The sequence below is a fragment of the Microcebus murinus genome, chromosome 12, assembly GCF_040939455.1.
Source record: "Microcebus murinus isolate Inina chromosome 12, M.murinus_Inina_mat1.0, whole genome shotgun sequence".
Lineage (NCBI taxonomy): Eukaryota > Metazoa > Chordata > Mammalia > Primates > Cheirogaleidae > Microcebus > Microcebus murinus.
Window position 1 is genome coordinate 75,119,387 of NC_134115.1, and position 22,297 is coordinate 75,141,683.

Consider the following 22,297-nt stretch of genomic DNA (forward strand, 5'->3'; position numbering starts at 1 on the left):
GGTGTGCCTGCCACTTTCAGTCAGAATGAATCACAAACCCAAAGGGAAGGTGGAGTGAAGAACAGCAGGGCACGAGAGCTTGCTTCGTGGCCTCTGGAATTACACCAGCTGGCCAAACGCACTTCCTTCCAAAGCCAACCAACAATTCCCATTATTCTTAGTCCCACCCTCCAGCTGTTTCCTAAACCACCAAAAACACAGAAGCCTCATGGTGCTCAGGGAAGACTGAATGGAACCTTTTCTACTTCTCCTGTTTGATTGTCTTTGCCTACATCATAGTGGGTGATGTGGATTATAAATGGTCAGATTGCATATTCTAAAATGTGACTCCTCTGAGAGTTTTTAATCTATCCAAGACACAGACAGGCACAGCAGGGAAAAGTGAAAATATCTCAGCTTCATTAGGGGAAATTTATAGCTTGCCTAGGGTCGCCATGGTGACCAAAAGACAGAAACTGTCTGTAGGTGCCAGTATCTGTAGAAGATCTCAGGTAAGGGACAGAGTTAGATTTATTGATAAGAAATTATGTATCAGGTTGCTTAGCACACATTGCTTTATTTAATCATCACAAATACCTGTGAGATATTTAGTATTATCCCATTTAGAACTGAGGAAAGTGAAGTTCTGATGTCCTAAGCATTTGAAAGAATGAGGATGTGCCTTCACAATAAAAAAAAACAAGAAGTGTCAAAGTGAAATGTCAAAGATATCAACGGTCAAAGTTAGTTCTTAATGAAATCGGACATTCTATACTTAATAACCTAATAGAACAGCCATGGTTAAAAATATGTTCAGAGTTCAGTAATTGACAAGGAAATTCAGTTATTTCTATTGCATACGGCATGTTAAGATAAAAACCAGAATCATGACTGAAAACCTCACCCCAGGACTACCAGAATTTTATAAATTTACATAATTATTAGAACACTTACATCAATAACATATCCATATAGGCTGGGTGCAGTGGTTCAAGCCTGTAATCCCAATACTTTGGGAGGCCGAGATGGGAGAATTGCTTGAAGCCAAGAGTTTGAGACCAGACTGGGCAGTATAGTGAGACTCCATCTCTGTATAAATTAAAAAAGAAAATTAGCCAGGCCTGGTGGCACATGCTTATAGTCCCAGCTATTCAGCAGGCTGAGGGGGAAGGATCCCTGGAGCCCAGGTAGGGAGGTTACAGTGAGCTGTGATCATGCCACCATAATCCAGCTTAGGTGATAAAGTGAGACTCTGTTTCTTAAAAAGATAAATAAATAACAATTTAAAAAAACACATAGCCATATAAATATAACTTAAAGAAGATTTAGCATCACTTTGTTATTTGATTCCATCTGTGCCTCCAATGCTTCCCATAAAATTCAATACATCAAATAAGCCTAATTAGTTTAACATCTCCATTAGATGAGAGATACATCCTTTGTGGCTCTCTAGGGGCCTCACTAGAAAACCTCAAAGCTAATTCTAGGTCAGAAACACTTAATTTAAAACTTTGATACTGGGGAAGCCTGCCAAAGATGTCAAAAGCTATAAAATATTTAATTAAAACAGAATCACAAATCATTATGAAATAATAGTCATTCACTTAATCAGAATGACAATTAAAATTATTTCAAAAGCAAATGCAGGGAGTTACATGGATATAAAAAAACACAAACCATAACTCTTTTAAAACTCAGTTTTCCTAAGTAATCAAAAACCTGATAAAGCCAACCAACACGAAGGCTGAGCACGGTGGCTCATGCCTGTAATCCTAGTACTCTAGGAGGCTGAGGTGGGAGGATTGCTTGAGCCTAGCAGTTTGAGGGTGCAGTGAGGTGTGATCATACCACTGCATTCCAGCCAGGGTGACAGAGCGAGACTCTGTCTCAAAAAAAAAAAAGACAGCAAGAAGCACAGAAAATTGTCCTGATAAAACATAAAATCTTGTTTCCTAGGCCAATTACCAAAAGATAAAGAAAAAAACTCCTGCAGTGTGATTGCTTTTCCCTATGGAAAGCCCATTCAAGCAACCTGAAAATTGAACCTGATGGAAAGGTATTTGAATTCAATTAGATACTGTAAGAGTGTGTGTTCAAGGTTATGAATATACACCATATTGTAGAAGAAGTGAACAAGAGAACTAGTACCTTGAGAAGGGGAATATTTGGCTCTTAGAAAAAGTAAAAGCATATACAATTTCTTGGCTACATAAAATAATTCAGACATAAATAGAAAAGCAATGGTATAGAATCAAGTTATACTTGCAGGAAAACAGTGCTTTTCTAAGCCTTCAAGACAAACATTTCAGCATTAGGCCACAACAGCAGAGTTAGAACCAGAGGAAAAAAATACAAGAGCTGACCAGAAAGTTGAGGGAGACAGTCATTACTTTAATTAAACAAAAAATGTACCCTCGCCAGGGGAGAAGGAGGAAGAGCCGTAGGCAATGACTCCTGACCTGCAAACCACATGCGGCAAGATGCAGCAAAAGTTGAACTTCTGAGATATAAATCTGAAAAGCTTCAAATGAAAGACTTCAATTTCTCCAATTTCATTTGGAGAAATGAAATTACCGCTTTAAATGAAACAGATAGCATTTTAAACCTAGAATTAGGGAAGTTAAACAAAAACTGGAAAACAGGAAAAAGATGCAGTTCAGAATATGTTTGAAAACGTAAAGAAACAGATTTCAGAGTTAAAACCTCAAATTGTTTGTGATTTATTTTTTATCAAAAGCAGATTATACTCCAAGAAAACTTCATTACTTAAACATAGAGAACTGGTTTTGTATCAAAATTGTGTTGAATTTCAGAAAAAGTTATAAATAATTTTCTTCTAATTTTAGTCAGTTTGATTACACAAAAAAATTTATTTCACAAGATTAATCTTTCACCAACATTTTGCAACTTGCTCAAACCTTTTATGACTTGCTTGAGCCTTAATTTTGTTCTGTACTTTCTTCTTTTTTCATATTGAAACAATCAATCATTGTACCTTAGGATAAAAATTACTTGACCACCCAAGATTCTTTTTTTTTTTTGAAACAGAGTCTTGTTTTGTTGCCCAGGCTAGAGTGAGTGCTGTGGCATTAGCCTAGCTTATAGCAACTTCAAACTCCTGGACTCAAGTAATCCTGCTGCCTCAGCCTCCCCAGTAGCTGGGACTACAGGCATGCACCACCATGCCTGGCTAGTTTTTTCTGTATATATTAGTTGGCCAATTAATTTCTTTCTATTTTTAGTAGAGCAGGGTCTTGCTCTTGCTCAGGCTGGTTTCGAACTCCTGACCTGGAGCAATCCGCCCACCTCGGCCTCCCAGAATGCACAAAGCTATTTGTTTAACCTTTCTTATAAAAAGTACATCCTCATATTTATAACTTTCTTTGTATCTCTCCTCCTTACTTGTTTCTTTCTGTCTTATTTTTATTTTCTTCTTAAATATATATTTTGAAACAATCTTTAAATAACCTCCAAATTAGACAAAATTATTCTTTTGTAATAAAAATATATTTTCATGTCCTTAAAAATTTTTTTATCAATAATATATCTTACCTTTCTTATACACTTCTTATGTAAAATTATATATGTATATTAATTAGAATTTTTAACTCTTAATAGCTTTGATTTTGAGTGAAAACTAAGGAAGTAAGCAATTTTGAACTGTCTATCACATACCAACAGCTTATGAATATATATCTTATAATTTCAGACACATGAGCATTCTCATTGAACAATCATTCAATGTGTAAGAAGACATTTATTAATAGACCTAAATATCTATTGTCTTTTTATAAAATTTAGGAAGCCAAGAAAACTTACACTTAAGTTCAGCAATTTATATTTCAGTATTTTATTTTATTTGGAAATTACCCAGACATTTAATAAGTTTCTATTACTTAATTTAACACAACTTTAAGACTTTAAATGAAAAAGTTCATTTTATAAACATTTATCTCATTTGTACTTACCTTATTTATTTATTTTTAACAATTATACCTAGATTATTTATGAAAACTGAGCTCTATTAGATACAGCTAGTCATTATTTTGAGTTGTCTTTCTGGTAACCATTTTCATAGAATATGAATGCCAGGTGTTCACCTAAGTAAGGCCCCTAAAGTTAAACATACGGGTATTTTCCTGATTACTCAGAAGATACAGCTGTTTTCATTAAATCAACACTATTAAACCAGTCTTATCCATCAAAGAGTTTCACAATCAAAGATAATTTTGCTTTTAAGGGTGCATTTATAGTTTTATGACCTTAAAACAGCTATCAGAGACAAATATAAACCCGTTTGAGCAGTAAACCTAGGCAAAATTTATGCTAACAATTCTGAAGACGTTTCTATATTTATTTTTACCAATAATTTTAAAATTAGTTTACTTACCAAGATTTACCCAAGACACAATAACTTAAAAGCATTTAGTTTAATTACTACATTTCTGATGAATTATTTGCTTTAAGCACCTAATTATTTTCCTTCACACCAATAAAATGGAGCTCTTTGTAAATTAAATATCATCTATACATTAAGTATATAGGCACAAAAACATAAAAACATACAAATGAACAAAAATAAAAATCTTACAGTTTTCACTTTAAAATTCTAGTCTTGAGACAGTAAGACATGGTAATATAAACTCACCAGTTTATAAAAAGACAGTTGGATCCAAATTACATCTCTGACAAAATGGGACAAATTAAGTTCATATTCATATGGCTAAACTTAAAAATTTGATTTGTCCTGACAGGCAAGATTATGAAGGCTGTGGACCAAATTTTGGGCAAAGCAGTTTCCATAGTTTGATTTTTAAAAGCCTCTTTTACGCTTCCCCCACTTTGTTCAGTTTCAAATCATTTGTTTTGGTTAACTGTTGTTTATAGTTCAGTTAGGGCTTGATGAAAATATAAACCTCCAAGTGGACTTTATCTTACAGATTTATCTTAATATAACAGATTTATCTTAATATAAGTAAAAAAGTCAGCAGATTAAGACTAAACAGAAAAAACAGAGGAATTAAATGCCTCTATATGCATAGAATATTCAGACTGTTTAATACTGAGGTTTTCTAAGAAAAACAAACTTAGAGAATTCAAATAATTCCCATAATGGTCATAAATTATTCTTGCTGTTATTTGCCCATCCGTTTTAAAAATGTGCATGAGAATGGACCATAAATTTTGAATGTATGGGCTTCTGGAATCCTAGAGGGTTTGCCATACCTTAGAATCTTGAGGATCCCATCCCATTTCTTATTAATTTCTTAAAGCAAGAAGAAAATCCTATAAACCTTATTGGGAATGTCAGGGGTTTGGACTGGTGCTTTGTTTTACAGAGTCCCTGGCACAGGATACTTTTTAATACTTGGCAGATGGTCTTTGCCCTAGTTGTCTGACCTGTGACCAAGTTTTCCCTAGTCGCATGGAAATTTTCTTGAGACTGGCAGGCGCCCTAGCAGTAATCTTGCCTGTCCATGGCCGGTTTATCTTAACACGGGAGACGTTTTCTTCAGAGACAAGAGTCCCTTATAGTAGCTGGCGACTGCCCTCGTGGCTTTTAATTGGCCCACCTGTGCCCATCATTTAGAAGGTTTATTTTTTGCTCTTGGAAGATGTTCAGAAACAAGTATGGAAAAGTAAAAGAGCCAAATCATTTGCAGACATTCATAACAGAACCCAAATGAAACCAAAATAAGACTGTTTCACAAATGTTAAGCTGGGGTGCAGACCAAACAAAGGATTATATCAGGTGCACAGAAAAAACAAAGGGAAACACCAGAACAGACATGCCTTGCAGACAGAACATGAGTCCTGCAGAAGCCAGGGTCCTCTCTAGGATAACGCTGTCCTCATACCAGAAAGGGGCTTGCCAAAAAAGACAAAAGTCTTCCATAGTCCCAAGAGGGATGCAAGGTCCTTTCATAAGGAAGCTTGGCAACCAAATCAGATCCCAAGTAAAGTCAAAGAGCTTCTACCAAAAAAAAGGGGGAGGCTCAGCCTGCGAGAAGACTCCCTAGGGCAGAAAAGGCAAGCTGTGGAAGTGAAGAGCTTAAAGGGCTCACTCACATGAGTACTGCACATGGGTTCCAAGAATCTTAATTCTGGTCCCATTTCTGACTCCAAATTGCATCAACATAAATAACAGACACAGAGAAAGGCTCTCTAAAAGAAAATGGTATTTGTTAAGGTGTAAGTCCCTACTTGGGGACTTGGGGATAGAAATAATTCTTAGACAGTGATTAAGATATACAGAACTCAAAGTATATTTATTTTCCTCAGAAAGGTATATATATATATATATGGAGAGAGAGAGAGACAGAGAGAGAGAGTGAGTGAGACACAGAGAGAAAAAAGAGACAAAGGCCAAAGCACACAGAGGGAGGAAAGAAATGTTGGGTGGCAGGAAAGTTACTTGGTGCTTTTCAAGGGTAGAAATGGCTTTTTTTCCTCTGTTTCAGGGGACTGATAACAAAAGCGGCCGCGAAGCTGCTGTGTTGGCTTTTTTTGTTTCTCACGCAGCAAACTGATACAGCAATTACTTTCTTCTTGGGACTGCAAATTAGTGTAACCTCTGTGGAAAAGAGTATGGAGATATCTCAAAGAGCTAAACATAGAAATACCATTCAATCCAGCAATAGCACTATTAGGCATCTACCTAAAAGAGCAAAAAACATTTTTTCTTTTAAATTTCAGCTTACTATGGAGGTACAAATGTTTAGGTTACGTATGTTGCCCTTGGCCCACCCTCCCCCCTCAACTCAGAGCTTCAAGGGTGTCCATCCCCCAGACAGTGCATATCACACTCATTATGTATGTATATGCCCATCCCCTCCTCCCCTCTCCCATCTGCCCGACACCCGATAAATGTTATTTCTATATGGCCACTTAGGTGTTGATCAGTGAAACCAGTTTGCTGGTGAGTACATGTGGTGCTTATTTTTCCATTCTTGGGATACTTCACTTAGTAGATTGGGTACCAGCTCTACCCAGGATAATACAAGAGGTGCTATATCACCATTGTTTCTTATAGCTGCATAGTACTCCATGGTACGCATATACCACATTTTATTTATCCAAAAGGCATTCTACAATAAAGACATCTGCACCTGGATGTTTATGGCAGCACAATTCACTATTGCAAGGAAGTGGAAACAACCCAAGTGCACGAGTCCTTTGGTATTCCAGACCTGTGCATTGCGGTGCAGGCTGTTCTTATCTTAGCTACATCCTGGACCTCAAGACAAAGAGGAGAATGGATATGGACCTGTAGGTTATAGGCAGTGGAGTTGGAGTCATTCATGGCACTCTCATGGCTGAAGGGTTGTGATCAGTAGCTGTATTGAACACATTCCAATCACAGGATGAGATGAAACACATTTTATTCAGCAACTACTGAGAGACAGAGAAGTAGGAATCCCTCCAGAACAATCCTTAGAAACTGCTAAGGCAGTAAAGGATTGCTATAGTTATGTCTGCCCAGATTTTGTAAAAGAATTTAACAAGTACGACACAGATGGGTCAAAGAGATTATTAAATAGTATGCTGGAATGAATGCTATCTCAGAGAAAGAATTTTCCACTGATGTTTTGTATGAGAGATTCTTGGGACCTGAGATCTCTCCAGAGTTTGCTAATCCAGACTTTACACAACCTATCTCAGAAGTTGTAGATGAAGTAATTCAGAATTGCCCTATTGATGTCAGACATCCTCTCTGCAAGAATATTGTCCTCTCTGGAGGTTCAATCATGTTCAGGGACTTTGGACATCACTTGCAAAGAGATTTGAAAAGAACTGTAAGATGCCCGGCTGAAATGAAGTGAGGAATTGAGTGTCAGTAGATTGAAGCCAGAACCTATTGATGTACAAGTCATCACACATCACAGGCAGTGATATGCGATTTGATTCAAGGGATCAATACTGGCTTCCATGGCTGAGTTCTACCAAGTATGCCGCAGGAAAAAGGATCATGAAGAAATTGAACCTAGCATTTGTCATCACAATCCAGTGTTTGGAATCCTGTCCTAAACCTGACTTCATAGTTATTGGGGTTAGGGAGGTGGGGAAGAGATCATCTTTCTGATTATCTGTTTTGTGTGGATGGCTGGTGTTGAGGTTTTACACCTGCCTTGAAAGAGTAAGACCAAACATGATTTATACAGGAATATTTTAATAAGCTTATCAACATGCAGGTGTAGAAGAGAGCAAAAATGATTAAGTGTTTTTCTTTAAATATTTGAATGTTATGTGTTAACAAAAAGAAGTGGATTTTAGTTCTTTCTGTGCCCTGATATTTTGTATAGTAATGAATTATCCAAGATTTGATGGGATTTTTTGGTGTAGATAGCTCCATAATGCTTGAAATGTACACTTCTAAGTGTGCAGTGGAAGAGCTTGTTTATATTTCATGCTTTTTATATATTGAGGGGAAAAAGGCAAAGAAAGGATAAATTCAAATAATAGCCTCATGAGACTTGGCCTGCACACTCACAGGATTTGAGTGACTTCATGAAGTATCGTGTTTCCCCCAAAATAAAGCAGATCTTATATTTATTTTTCCTCAAGAAGACACCCTAGGGCTTATTTTCAGGGGATGTGTTATTATTTTTATTAAGTATGGTACAACAGTCTACATTTATTCAATTATAGTTAAGTCTTCTTCTTTTGGAACATCATCGTAACTTTCCAAACCCCGAATTCCATCCTGAATTTCTTGCGACTCTGTTTTCCTTTAGAACCATTGGCCGCAATCTCTCATGTCGAGCAATAGAGCTCTCATGGGGCAGATGAGAAGGGCTGCTCTCTTCTTGACCACTCCACAACGAAATTCATGGGTTGTGCAGATACGCAGCGTAGTCACGCCCAGCACTAGGTCTTATTTTCAGGGCAGGGCTTCTATTGCGCAAATGCCTAGAAATCCTTCTAGGGCTTATTTTATGGGTAGGTCTTATTTTCGGGGAAACACAGTACTTCCTTTCCTCTCTCCCCCTGGAACTAACAGCTGGTATATTGGATTAACTGATGCCTGCTAGTGGTTTTGGATTACTTGAACTCTGTTTCTCGATTTAAAAGAAAAAGACCAGTATTGTAGTTCTGTGGTATCATTCCTTATTTTTTAAAAACCCAATAATTTAATTATCAAAATTCACATATTTAAAAGCTATCATTCTAACAAAAGCACATTAAAAATACTTATCTTCAGCTCTTTAATCTCTTTATAGGTTAACTATTGTCTTTAAACCTCTGCAATAGTTCTCTAAACTCACAACAGTTGGTTAGCAAGCTGATTTTTTTTTTTATGTGTTCTATACAAATTATTGCGAACTTTTAATATGTTGAGTGCTTTCATTTTGGTAACTGGATATCTATTTGTTAGTTTCATTTGTGTAACTTATTTGCAGTTTGAAAATTTTTTTGTGTGGCAGTCCCTAACATATCATTGAAAGTTAATTTTCTTGGCTTTTAAAATATCTAGATCACGAAGAAAAAGTGATGTGAATAATTTAAAACTGAATTTTTTAAAAAGACAAAATACATGAGATAATTAAGGGGATTATTTTATTCAGGCTATTTCAATAGAGAAAAGCCATCCAGATGTGACGATCAAGGTGTTGAGGCAAGGTGGCTTTGCCTTACACGGTTATAGGGAGGAGCAGACAAGTGACAGGCGAGTGATACACAGTTGGAATTGTTTTGCAATCAGGGGAAGTCTCAGCCGGCTGACTAGGAAATGCTTATTTTTGTGTCTAGCTAGTTTCAGGGGCACAAATAGTTCTAATCTTAGTTAATATTTTGGGAGTTGAAGGGTCTATATTTGGCCTTGTCACAGACAAACATGGGAGTTATCTGTGACGCTTATAGCAGGGAGTGTTATCTAAACTAAGGGAAGGATTGGTTCTTCTAGGAAAGTGATTTCCAGGAACATAAAAGGATGGGGAGGACTATGGAGATGTCTTAACTGTTGCTGTTTTCCAGGAGCATAGAGTTTAGGTAAAGTCTGACATTGTCAATCTCAATGTTGAAAAAAGTATGGAAATTAAATTATATTTAATTAGAGATCAAGCCTCATTTATTTTAATTTTTAATTTTTTTTTTTTTTTTGTAGACAGAGTCTCATCCTGTCACCCTGAGAGCAGTGGCATCATCATATCTCACTACAACCTCAAACTCCTGGGCTCAAGTGATCCTCCTGCCTCGGCCTCCCAAGTAGCCGGGACTACAGGCATGCGCCACCATACCCAGCTAATTTTTCTATTTTTAGTAGAGATGGGTTCTCACTCTTTCTCACGCTGGTCTTGAATTTCTGAGCTCAAGCAATTCCCCCCTCAGCCTTCCAGAGTGCTAGGACTAGAGGCATGAGTCACCTGGCCCAAGCCTCATTTGTTAAAAAAAATAAACAAACAAAAAAGCAGGACACACACAAGCTTCGGCCCTCACTATTGCAGATGCAGCAAGAGCAAGCTCTTCAAATGCACTCCTGCTACTCTTCTGCTGGCTTCTTATTGCTTTTAAGATAAAGATCAAAGTCTTTAGCAGGCCCGAGTTTGCTTCTCTAGCCTCATCTCAGAACCTTCTCCCCCCTCCCTGTGTGCACTCCAGCCTCACTGCTCTTTCTACAACATTCCATATTCTCTTTTGCCTCAGGGGCTTCTGCCCAAATTGTTCTTTCTGCCTCAAAAGCTCTCCATAACTGGGCCTGATGGCTCACACCTGCATTCTTGTAATCCCAACACTTTGGGAGGCTTAGGTGGAAGGGTGGCTTGAGATCAGAAGTTTGAGACCAGCCTGGGCAATATTACAAACTTTAAAAATTAGCCAGGTGTGGGGGCGGGCACCTGTAGTCCTGTCTGCTTGGAGGCCTTTAAACACCCTTTCGTAACAAAGGCCTCTCAAAGCAAAATAAAAAATAGTCTAGAGCCCACATAGCAAGTGGTTTCAAGAAGTAATTTATTTAGCTCCAGGGAAAAGTGAGACATGCTTGCTCTTGCCTTTCAATGCTTCTCTGGGCCTGATAACTGAAGGGGGCTCCCATTCCTCAGATAAAAAGTTTCTTTTCTTTTTCAATCCCAATGTGAAAAATGTATAATAAGGTGGTCACCTGAGCCAGAGGCCAGATGGAAACCTCATGTGGGAGTGGGGGTGGGGCATTCAGTTCTTCCTTGAGTTTCCCATGGGGCAAGTCATGCCCTCACCCTAGATTTTGTCACAGGATTACGTTACTACCCCGGGACCTTACAAAGCCTTTATATAGATTTTAAGAAGGTGCTCTCTTTGGGCCAAATGCAGAGAGTTGGGCTGGATTTTAGCCAGTCTTGCCTCCTTGTGCAGTTCACAACCTGCCCAATCATGTGCAGTGGCCCTGCATAGTCTCTAGAAACAGTCACTTGAGGTGAATTTTCTTTTTTAAATATATGAGACAGAGGGCTCACTGTGTTGCCCAGGCTGGTCTCAAACTCCTGGACTCAAGCAATCCTCCCGCCTCAGCCTCCTGAGTACCTGGGACCACAAGCATGAACCACCGAGCCCAGATCTGAGATGAATCTTCACTGACCAGACACACTAGGTCATTTATTATTTTTTGTTGAAAAATCACTATCACAGGAAGGCCAGATATGTAAGTTTTTGTGAGTAGTGAATAGGTCCTAAGCTAGTTACATGTGTTAATTTATTTAATCCTCATAATAACCCTACTATACTATTAACCCTATTTTTTTACTTTTTTAATTATTATGGGTACATAACAGTTGTAGATATTTATAGGGTACGTGTGATGTTTTGATACAGGCATAAATGTGAATTAATCAAATCAGGGTAACTGGGTATCCATCTCCTGAGGAAGTCATTTCTTTGTGTTAGGAACATTCCAATTCCACTCTTTTACTTATCTTAAAGTATACTCTAATTGTTGATTATAGTCACTTTGTTGTGTTAATATTAACCCCGTTTTTAACGTATGAGGAGTCGGAGGCTCAAAGGAGCTAAGTCAAAATGCCGCACTCAACGATCCAGACGGCCATACACGGTCCCAAGGCCCCTGCTACAGGCACTGAAACAGCAAAAGGATAGCAAGCCTTTGAAACCAGCTTGGGTTGGCGGCCGGGGGAAGGGAGCACAGGAGCCCTGCGCAAGCGCAGTGGGGGCACTCCCTTTTCCCACTTCCGCCCCGCCACGTCCCGCCCTAGTCACGGGACTCCTAGAGCGGTCAGCTGACACGACGCAGCGTATATCACGTGACTGTGGGCAGGGCGCAGGCGCAGATTGTGGGCGGCCGGGTCAGTTGACCCAAAGGGTCTCGGAGCCGACTTAGGCTGGTCGCCTCGGATTCAGAGTTGCAGCCGCGATGGCTAGTCAGTCGCAGGGCATCCAGCAGCTACTGCAGGCCGAGAAGCGGGCCGCCGAGAAGGTGTCTGAGGCCCGCAAGCGTGAGTTTCGGGGTGGGGCGGCCAGGCGTGGCGCGAGTCTTAGGAAGGCGGCTAGGCCGCAGGAGGGAGTAAATGAGGCCTGAAAAACTGCGGGGTGCGGGCGTGGTAATAGTTGCAGAAACTAGCGTGTTTTGAAGCTCTTTGGGCTGAAAGCCGCGATGTTTATAGTAAATTGGGCGTGGAAACAATAATGGGTTAACGTTCGGGGGTCTGGAGGCGTGTGAAACGCTATCCACACGGAACTCTATCCCCTTTCCCACTTACTCCTCAGCGAAGGGAGCCACCATGAACACAGTTGCTCAGTCGAGAAATCTTGAGTTCTCTGCCTCTTCTCCCTCCTCCTTTTTCCATCTTTAGTCAGTCGCCAAAGCTTGTGTGTCTTCCACTTTTTCCCTATCTCTAGTTCTTAGTTCAGGACACAACTTCTCTGAAGCTCCCGTAGTAGCCTAACTCGTTCCTTATATTTTTTTGTGTGTATGCGGCTAATACGTGATAAGAGCAGTACCTGGTGCATATGTTTGACTTCACCATCATGGTATTCAGCGTCCCAATGAAGGAAGCAGATCCTGAATTGGTTCATTGCAGGTGAGATGGGGGCTAGAGTTGAGAAGTTCGAGGTTGCTAATGAATTTAACAGGTAAATCTAATCTAGTCTGGGGAGTGGAAGAAGCTATTTTATTCTCCTCCAATCCATTCTCACTGCAGTCAACCATCCTTCTAAAAATGCAAGTGATGACTTCCCCACCATCTTACAGGCAAATAGCTAGTGCCTGCGGAGGAGGCTCTTTGCATTCTTCCCTAATACCACTTTTAGTACTCTCCTTCATTTCTTTCACCTGCAAGGTTTTGCACACAGTTTTCGTTGCTCGGATGAGCTTTCTCCCATTTTCCTCCCCTTTGTTCTTTAAGCCTTAGTCTTCTATCAGATTTCAAAATTTAGCAGTTTTTCTGGAAGCCTTTCCTGACTTATCTCCTCCCCTCATTCTAGGCTAGGAGTCCCTCCCAAGTGCTTGCTTCTGTTATTGCAGTGCAATAGCATGTTTTGTTTATATGGTTGAGTCACTAGACTAAGCTCCTGGAGAATAGGGACTGTATCTAACTTTATCCAATTTCTTACCTGGTGAGAAAGATGTTTCTATCTCTCTTTTACAGTTGGGAAAAATGAGGTTTGGGGAGAAATGGTTTTGATCATATTCAAGGAAGCAACAAAGTTGAGGCTGAGGCGTCCTTTCCCATGCAAGGCTAAGATAAGGGGAAATGTTGATCTCAATAATTCCTTGTTGTTTCTCTTAATATGACTTCTGTTCAACATCGAAGTAGATTTCATCATGGCTCTTCTCCTTTCTCAATTAGGCGTTGTGTGATGCTATGTGTTTCACAGGAAACACTTTCTTGGAGGGTGCTGGGGATGGGAAGAAGCCGTTCCTTGCTTTGGTGACTGGAAAGTTCTGTGTTCTTCCCAGAATATTTCCAGTCATGCCTTTGGTAGAGTATTTCCAGAATGACTTCTCAGAGCTTGTCCTGTGGTGTCTCATCAGTAACAGAAGTTGTATCTCTTGGGAAGGATATGAGACTATTTGGGGGAAGTGTAGGAAAAAATACTTGGAATGTGAATAGAATAATTCTGAGTATAGGAAAAAATACTTGGAATGTGATTAGAATAATTCTGAGTGCCTTTGAGGGTAGGGGACATGATTTACACTTTTCTTTATCCTGTCAAGCCTGGTGCACTATCTTCTGTGTTTCAGGGAGCTATTACATATTTGCTGTATGAATTTGTTTTAAAGATGTTAGTTTATGGCTGATATGCATCTCAGAATTCTTTCTTTGTTTTTTTTGAGACAGAGTCTCACTCTGTTGCTCGGGCTAGAGTGCTGTGGCATCAGCCTAGCTCACAGCAACCTCAAACTCCTGGGCTCAAGCGATCCTCCTGCCTCAGCCTCCTGGGTAACTGGGACTACAGGCAGGCGCCACCGTGCCCGGCTAATTTTTTCTATTTTTAGTTGTTTGGCTAATTTCTTACTATTTATAGTAGAGATGGGGTCTTGATCTTGCTCAGGCTGGTCTTGAACTTCTCAGCTCAAGCAGTTCTCCTGCCTCGGCCTCCCAGAGTGCTAGGGTTACAGGCCTGAGCCACTGCGCCGGGCTCAGAATTCCTTAATAGGAATAGAAGTATTCAGAAGAGCTATATTACAATATGGAAAAATGATTGCCTTTCTTGGACTGCAATTATGGTTGACTTGCCCAGTTAATTGAGAAGAGGCAACCCCAAAATTTCATGAAGTCATTGCTTCGGGCCTTAAAATAAAAAAAAAAAAAGATTTGTGTTATGTTTTATAGTTTATTTCACTGAAGTGAAACAGAACTCTCCCTCCCATATGTAAGACTCAAGAAAAACAAAATTCAAGAGAAATACGATTTCCTGTTTAAATATTCTATCAAAATTGAACATTAAAGGTGTTTGCTGAAAGGCAGTGAATGGCATTTTAAGTCAAAAATTCAGGGAGTTGTGGGAGTAGGGAGTGATTTATTGTGAAACTATGTTGAACTGCATAATATTTGGGCTGTGAATGTTATTTGTAGATAGTTGGTTTAGAGATCTTTGGCTTTGAAATATGGCCCAGTGATTGGAGTAGAGGTGAGCAGAACTCACCTCTACTAGTTAGCAGGCCAACTACTATCAGCTACTGATAGTAGTTGGCCTGAAATAATACTGGAGTGAATACAGACTTGTAGAAATAGTCCTTGGGGTGCTCAGAGACCTGTTAATTGTTTCAAACTAGCGTCATGGAATGTTGATGTCATGGGGTCATTACAGGTCCAAAATTCTGTTCTTGATCAGAATGTGGAAGGTTAAATTCCTTTTCATTCATCCAGTTGGGCTCTGGACAATTGCTGTGTACAGTGAGGGATAACAAAGCTTATTATTAGATGCAGGATGTCTTTTGCTGTAAAATAAGTACTCAGGTTGATTGTCTAGGACAGCAGTCCTCAACCTTTTTGGCACCAGGGACTGGTTTCATGGAAGATAATTTTTCCATGGGCGCAGGTGGGGTGGGTGGCTGGGCAGGCATTGCTCAGGCAGTGAGGGATGGGTAGTCGCTGTAAATACAGATGAAGTTTCGCTTCCTTGCCCACTGCTCACCTCTGCTGTGCCCCCCCTTTCGTAGGTTTCATGGAAGACAAATTTTCAACGAATGGGGTAGGGGTTAGTGGAGATCTGCTGCCTGGTCCCTAACACCCACTATCAGTCTGTTGACTGGGGGTTGGGGACCATAGGTCTAAGACACCCCTCTTTTTATCCATTTGCATATCCAAGAAGTTTGATTGGTAAGCAGAGATTGAAAGCAAAGAATATGTGTTGGCTGATCTTGTGGTCTGTTTTCATACAGGCTCTGAGAGAACCTAGGGATTTTTTCCTGCTGTGTGTTGTGTTAAACTACCCTGGAACACCCATTTCGCCACAGATCTCTCAGCTGCTTGCACAGTCTTAACTGCCCTGTCCTCCCCATTCAGCATTCCTTCCCAGTCACCACTTTCATTACTTCCTTGTGTCAGGTGCCGAGTTTTAGTTTCCAATGTATTACATCATCTGTTTCATTAGTTAGATTTTAGGTTGATGTCCTTTGGGAGCATATTAACTTCCTTGCTAAGCTTCTGAGCAGAGCTCCAATTGTACTCAGCAGCATACTTAGATGTTTACTTCGTGAGAAAAGGAAGAGTTCCCCAGGCGGCTAATGTTACCCATTTTATGTTGGTTCTTAGTAGTTGAGATTGAGAAACTATTCTGACACAATCTACGTTTTTTCCATCGTTTTTATGGGCTATAGTTATGGAAGGTATTTCTTTTTATCTAGCTACTTGCTAGCTCAGTACAGCCTGTAGGAGGCAGGAACCTTTACTTAGCTCTGAACTCCCTCTTTCCCATGCACATCTCTTGGGACTATGTCTTAAAGTTTTTTTTCTTTGTTTACAGTAAAAATGTACCATCACAGTCTCTGCTTGCTTTTCTACTTTTAACCACTTCCTGATGTAGCTCTCCCTTTTGAAAACAGGAAAGAACCGGAGGCTGAAGCAGGCCAAAGAAGAGGCTCAGGCTGAAATTGAACAGTACCGCCTGCAGAGGGAGAAGGAGTTCAAGGCCAAGGAAGCTGCGGTGGGGGCCCCTTTGCTTTCATTACTGCTTTAGTTTCCTGAGGCTCCCCCTCTTCCCAGGCTCTCCAGATATCCAGTATAGCTCAGAAATTCTGATTCTGGTAGAATTTTGAAAATTTGGTTATTGTATGTTTTATTGGATGCTCAGGCTGAGTCTCAGAGTGATCAGTTTTTCTAACTGACATTGAATCCTAGTTTTCATTTATTTAGTCATTTAACAAAATCTGTTGAACAGTTAGCATGTGCCAGGTACTGTGCTAGATGGTGGGGATCAGCTGTGACCAGAAGTAGACATGATCCCTGCACTCAGGAGGCTTAGCTTACTATCTGGAGACCAAGTAATAAAATGCAAGTCATGTGAATCTGCCAATGTGAAAAGTGCCGTGAGGGTCACAAACAAATCAAACGGAGCCTGACTTTAGTATATAGAGAGACATTTGCCAGTAGTATAGGCTGTATTACAGTGCATATAATAATAGTACAAAAACAGATCACAGGGAGTGCAAAGGAAGCAAGGAAAGTTCTGGAAAGGGGAAAGGATGGAGGAGGGCTTCACAGAGAAAAAGAACTCTGTCAGGACTCTTGGGTACAGATAACAGAAAAAAACAACTAAACTTGGTTCAAATTGAAATTTATTGACCTGTATAATTTAAAACCCAAGTGCAAGGCTAACTTTACCTTAATCCGGTGCTTAAACAATGTGCTCAGGACTCTTGTTCCTTCAGCCCTGCCTTTTGCTTTGTGTGCTTCATTCTCAAGTTCTGTGGCAGCAAGCACACACCCTTCCATGCCCAAGTCTAGTGATTGAAAGCACATGCCTCCTTCCTAGCATTAAGTAGTAAAGGTTCAATCATCTTTGTATTTTGCGATTACAGTGTTACTAAAACTTAAAATGTTTTTCTGACTCTTGAACTGGAGCTGATTGTGCTGTAAATTGTCATACTGCCCACAAAACAATGTGTACTCTTGTGTCAAGGCAGCCATCGTGTCTTCATATTTTTACATTCTTTGCTGCAGTTGCTTATAGAGGTGGTATCAGTATTGTATTGTGAAGTACAAAGTCTGGTCTTTCTGGCAGTATTCCATTGTAGCCTCTTCAGTTTTTGAGACAACTTACTAGAGCTTGACATATGGTTCGTATTCATGGAAATGAGATAGTGGGGTTCCCCCCTGCCCAAGTATGGTTTATGGACTTAAATATTATGAGTTGGTGAGTTGGCAACTGAGCTAAGCGAGACCGCCACTTCTTAAAACAAAGGTGAGTGAATAGCTTCCTTGTAGGTTTTGAGGAATAAGTAATAAGAGAATGCTTTGTAAGCTAATGGTCATATAATACAGCAAGAGCAGGTTAGGGTAAAAAAAGGGTCAGACAACAAAATTATTATATGTATAAAATTAGTTCTCCCTTAGACTGCATATTTTACAGTTCATCTCATGTTGCTGAATAGTATATAGCTTCTCTTGTATAGAAACGCCATAATTTAACTGGTCCTCATTTGTTGGCTCTTAGATTCTAGTCTTTGGTTAAGGCTACACGTTAGACTTTGGAGAGATGTGAGTATCTCCCTGGGATAATTTCCTAGCATTGCAAATGCTGTGCAGTTTACTTTTTGGTACATGTGGCTCTTACTATGTAGTAATACCTACTCCCCATGTGCTCTGCAGTCACAAGGTTACATTGTCTACTAACTATTAATATTTACATTCGTATATGAGCCTTAGTTTCTCCCTAAAGTTAGCAAATAGCTTATGAAACATTTCTTACCAACCAGGGCATTGTCGTGATAATGTCTGTGTCATTGCTTCCTATCTCCAGGCACTGGGCTCTCATGGCAGTTGCAGCACTGAAGTGGAGAAGGAGACCCAGGAGAAGATGACCATCCTCCAGACCTACTTCCGTCAGAACAGAGATGAAGTCTTGGATAACCTCTTGGCCTTTGTCTGCGACATCCGGCCAGAAATCCATGAAAACTACCGCATAAATGGATAGGAGGAGAAGAAAGAAGTGCCTATTCCATGAATTGGCATTTTAGATGCCCACATGGAATAAGAAGCTTTAGCAAAACTTGAGTTACATTCTTTATGAAAGGCATTAAATTATTTCTGTATATTATATAGTAGATCCCTTCACTTTTTGGAGAGTAGCAAATCTAGCTTCTTTGTATAGACTTAGAGCTCATCTAAAGATTTCATCTTTTTACCTCATATTTCTTAGAAATTTAATAGGTATACATTATCTGTTTTCCTATGCCTTTTAGCTCAATTACCATATATATCAATGTTGACTTTTTCTTTCTTAGATCTAGTAAAAAAACAAAACAAAATAATTCTTTGAAGAAAGAAAGGGATTAAGTAATTTTTTTCCCTAATGCTTTCTTGAAGGTCAGGGGCTTTATCTATGAAAAAGTAGTAAGTAGTTATTTGTAACCTGTGTGAAGCAGCTGCTAACCTGAAAGTAGTCCATTCTTGCTAATCGTTAGAACAGTGAATACTAGTGTAATTGTTTGGGCTGCTTTTAGTTTCTCTTACTCAAAATTACTAGATAATAGAATTCAAAAACTTGTTACATGTTATTACTTGGTGTACTGATACTCATTTAAAAGTAAAGACTCTTTGTCATGAATTTTTGTCCCCTCTGGTTCATCATTTTTGATAATGCAAAGTGCACTTTGACCCAAATATTTTGTAGAACTTCACTTGGGAAATCAGCACATGTATCACATACATATTTGTATACTTAATTAGAAAATGTTCATGATACACATCTTAGTAGGAAGGGAATTGCTTGTGATTTTACCTAACAACTGTTTTGAAAAACAAGAAACAGGTTAGTTTGCCTTTTCTCTAGAACACCTTGTTTTGGGTGGCCTTGGGCAAGTTTCCTTCTTTGTAGGCTAAATGATATGTGTAATACCTGTAGTACCTTCGCACTGGCACACTAGAGTTGAATGTCCTATGGCCCTCTGTTAGCTGAAAGTGGTTGCAAAATAACTACCTTTGGTACGTAGAATCAGTTGAAAGAATATGAGATTTCCTTGCTTGTTCTGAAATACAAGATAATTAGATGGTCTGTTCTGTGAAAGGGCTCCATGTGCAGAATAGCCCCCAGATGCCGAAGGACCTGAGAAACCGAAGAACAAGGAAGACACATCCAGTTTGTTGGTACAGGGTGATTTATTTGAGAACTTATGGGCAGAAGCATGGTCTTGGGTGGCCACAAGATAGGTGGATCTCCATAGGGTTACTCCCAGACCCAGTGTTTATATACCATAGGGGAAAGGTGTACATGCTCTGCAGAGACAATTAAAGGTAACCTTCCAGAACAGGTGATAATGTTTGTGTCATGGCCTATAATTTTTGAGATAGCATCAAGGTTGCTTTGATTAAGAGCAGAATTTGTAATGAGTACATGGTCTTACACTAAGGACAGTAAATAAAGTGGCAGTCAGTAGGCATTTATGGGACTAGGGTTAATTAGAAGTCAGCATGGTGGGTTAGCATCCAAGATTGAGTCATTTTTGTCTCCACATGGTCTTCTAAAAAAAATCTCGTATTTAATGTGACTTAGGATGGTTTGGTCTCAGGCCATATTTCGCTAATCACTGTCCCATTTCTCTGTTCCTTTTTATAGTAGAATTCCTCAAGATTTACTCTATGAGCTTTCTCATTTTTTTACTGTTCAAATACTCCAGTCTTGCTACTTCACTGAAACTGTCAAGATCAGCAGTGATGTCCTGATTGAGAAATCAGATCTTCTTTCTACTTGACCATTTCTTCCCTGAACCACCACTTTTCTTTACTGAGCTTGCATCTGCAGTGGGATGCTTCCTTGCTTCTCAGTCTCTGCCTGATTCCCACTCACTTGTCCTAAGATTTTGTTTTTGAACTTCTCTACACATTCCCTTGATGAAACCATCTTCATTTCATGGCTTTAAACCTATATTGAAGACCTAAGTTTATCTTTCTAACCCATTTCTCCTGAACTTGAGTCATTGAATCGCTTATTTAGTATATCGACTTGCATGTATGGTAAACATCTTCATCTTAATGTGTCCCAGATACACCCAGTTTTGCAAAGCTTTACTCTAGGTATTGATAAGGGTAGCAACTCCTAATCTTTGCTAGCTGCAAATACCAGTGTCCCAAACTGGAGGAACAACCCTTGAATTCACTGGTTTAGGCTCATTACTTTTTAGCTTGGTTGCGTCCAATAGCTTTTATTCTGGATTAATAGAGTTATGCTTATTTATATGACTATTCACAGAAGCCAGCAAGATGGGAGTATTTCAAAAGGGCTGTAATTGGTATTCGAGAGGACAAGATAAGACCTGACAAGTCAAGCACTTGGTGACCAGAGAGAAAGGAACCTAAATGGTTTGAAGACTGAATGTTAAGGAAGTAGAGAAAAAGATTTGGCTGTGAGGGTGCTAGAGATGCAGTGGTGGCTGATGGGAGGAGGTGGTTTTGGTTGGCGGAGGAAGAGAGGGAGAAACTGGTGTTTGGAGAGGAGCCAGATGCTCATGGATCTGGAGGCCTTGAGCCCCAGGGCACAGGTGAAAGGCTGAGCTCTGTAATTCTCAAACTGATTGTTCCCAGGGAACTGGTTGGTGCTCAGGCCCCTCTTACGCTATTTCAATCAATCTGGGATTGGGGTGAGGGGCAGGAAGAAGATTTTTAAAAAGCTCCTGGAGAGGCCGGGCTTGGTGGCTCACGCCTGCCTATAATCCTAGCACTCTTAGAGGCCGAGGTGGGCGGATTGCTCAAGGTCAGGAGTTTGAAACCAGCCTGAGTGAGACCAAAATATTTTCTACCAAAAATAGAACGAAATTGACCAACTAAAAAATATATATACAAAAAATTTGCCAGGCATGGTGGCGTATGCCTGTAGTCCCAGCTACTTGGGCGGCTGAGGCAGGAGGATCACTTGAGCCCAAGAGATTGAGGTTGCTATGAGCTAGGCTGATGCCACGGCACTCACTCTAGCCTGGGCAACAAAGTGAGACTCTGTCTCAAAAAAAAAAAAAAAAGCTCCGGGAGTTCCTTGGGAATTCAGGGAGGGGGGGGTCTTCCATTGTGGTCTGTCCTGAGAAATTAGCATCTTGCACCACCAAAGACAAGCAGATATGTTGACTCTGATACCAAATGAACTCTAAATATGCAGAACAATATGATTTGTTTAAATTTGAACATAAGGATATACACATGCCTATACTTACATGTGCAGAATATATTTAGAAGGTAGGAAAAATGTAATAGTGATTATCTCTGAGAAGAGAGGGTCTGGGTTTCAATTGGTGGGTTTCTTTTTTATGCTTGCTTTATCACAGGGCTATTTAGTAGTGTCTCTGGTCTCTACCTGCTAGGTACTGGTAGAACCCCTTAGTTGTGCAACCAAAAATGTCTCCAGACACTGCCAAATGTCCCCTGGGTGCCAAAACCACCCCCACATTAGAACCACTGTTCTATAGCAACAACAAAAGAATATTTAAAAATAAAGCATGCCATATGGTGTCTGGAACGTTCTAGGTGCTCAGCAAATGTTTCCTAATTTTTAAAATTTGCTGTCCTTTTCTCAGACTGATCATTCTTGATTACAAGTTTAATAGCTGTATGGGTCAAGGTAGGACAGACTCTGAAATCTCAGTGGCTTAATACAACAAAGGTTTATTTCTTGCAAAGTTCGATACAAGTTGGGTGACTTAAGGGCAACTGTTCAACATGGGGTGTTTCAGATTATAGTT

The 22,297-nt window shown here is 39.7% G+C and overlaps 1 protein-coding gene and 1 pseudogene across 1 annotated transcript; both read left to right on the top strand.

Annotated features, from left to right (window-relative positions):
* Positions 1 to 434: 434 nt before the first annotated feature.
* Positions 435 to 8,007, top strand: LOC105873738 (actin-related protein 3-like; annotated as a pseudogene).
* A 4,183-nt stretch (positions 8,008 to 12,190) lies between these two features.
* On the top strand, positions 12,191 to 19,179 carry ATP6V1G1 (ATPase H+ transporting V1 subunit G1). The gene is made up of 3 exons (XM_012768813.3): positions 12,191 to 12,401; positions 16,457 to 16,557; positions 18,373 to 19,179. Exons 1-3 carry the CDS (start codon positions 12,320 to 12,322, stop codon positions 18,544 to 18,546), a joined length of 357 nt encoding a protein of 118 aa, XP_012624267.1. The 5' UTR covers positions 12,191 to 12,319; the 3' UTR covers positions 18,547 to 19,179.
* The last annotated feature ends 3,118 nt before the right edge of the window (positions 19,180 to 22,297 follow it).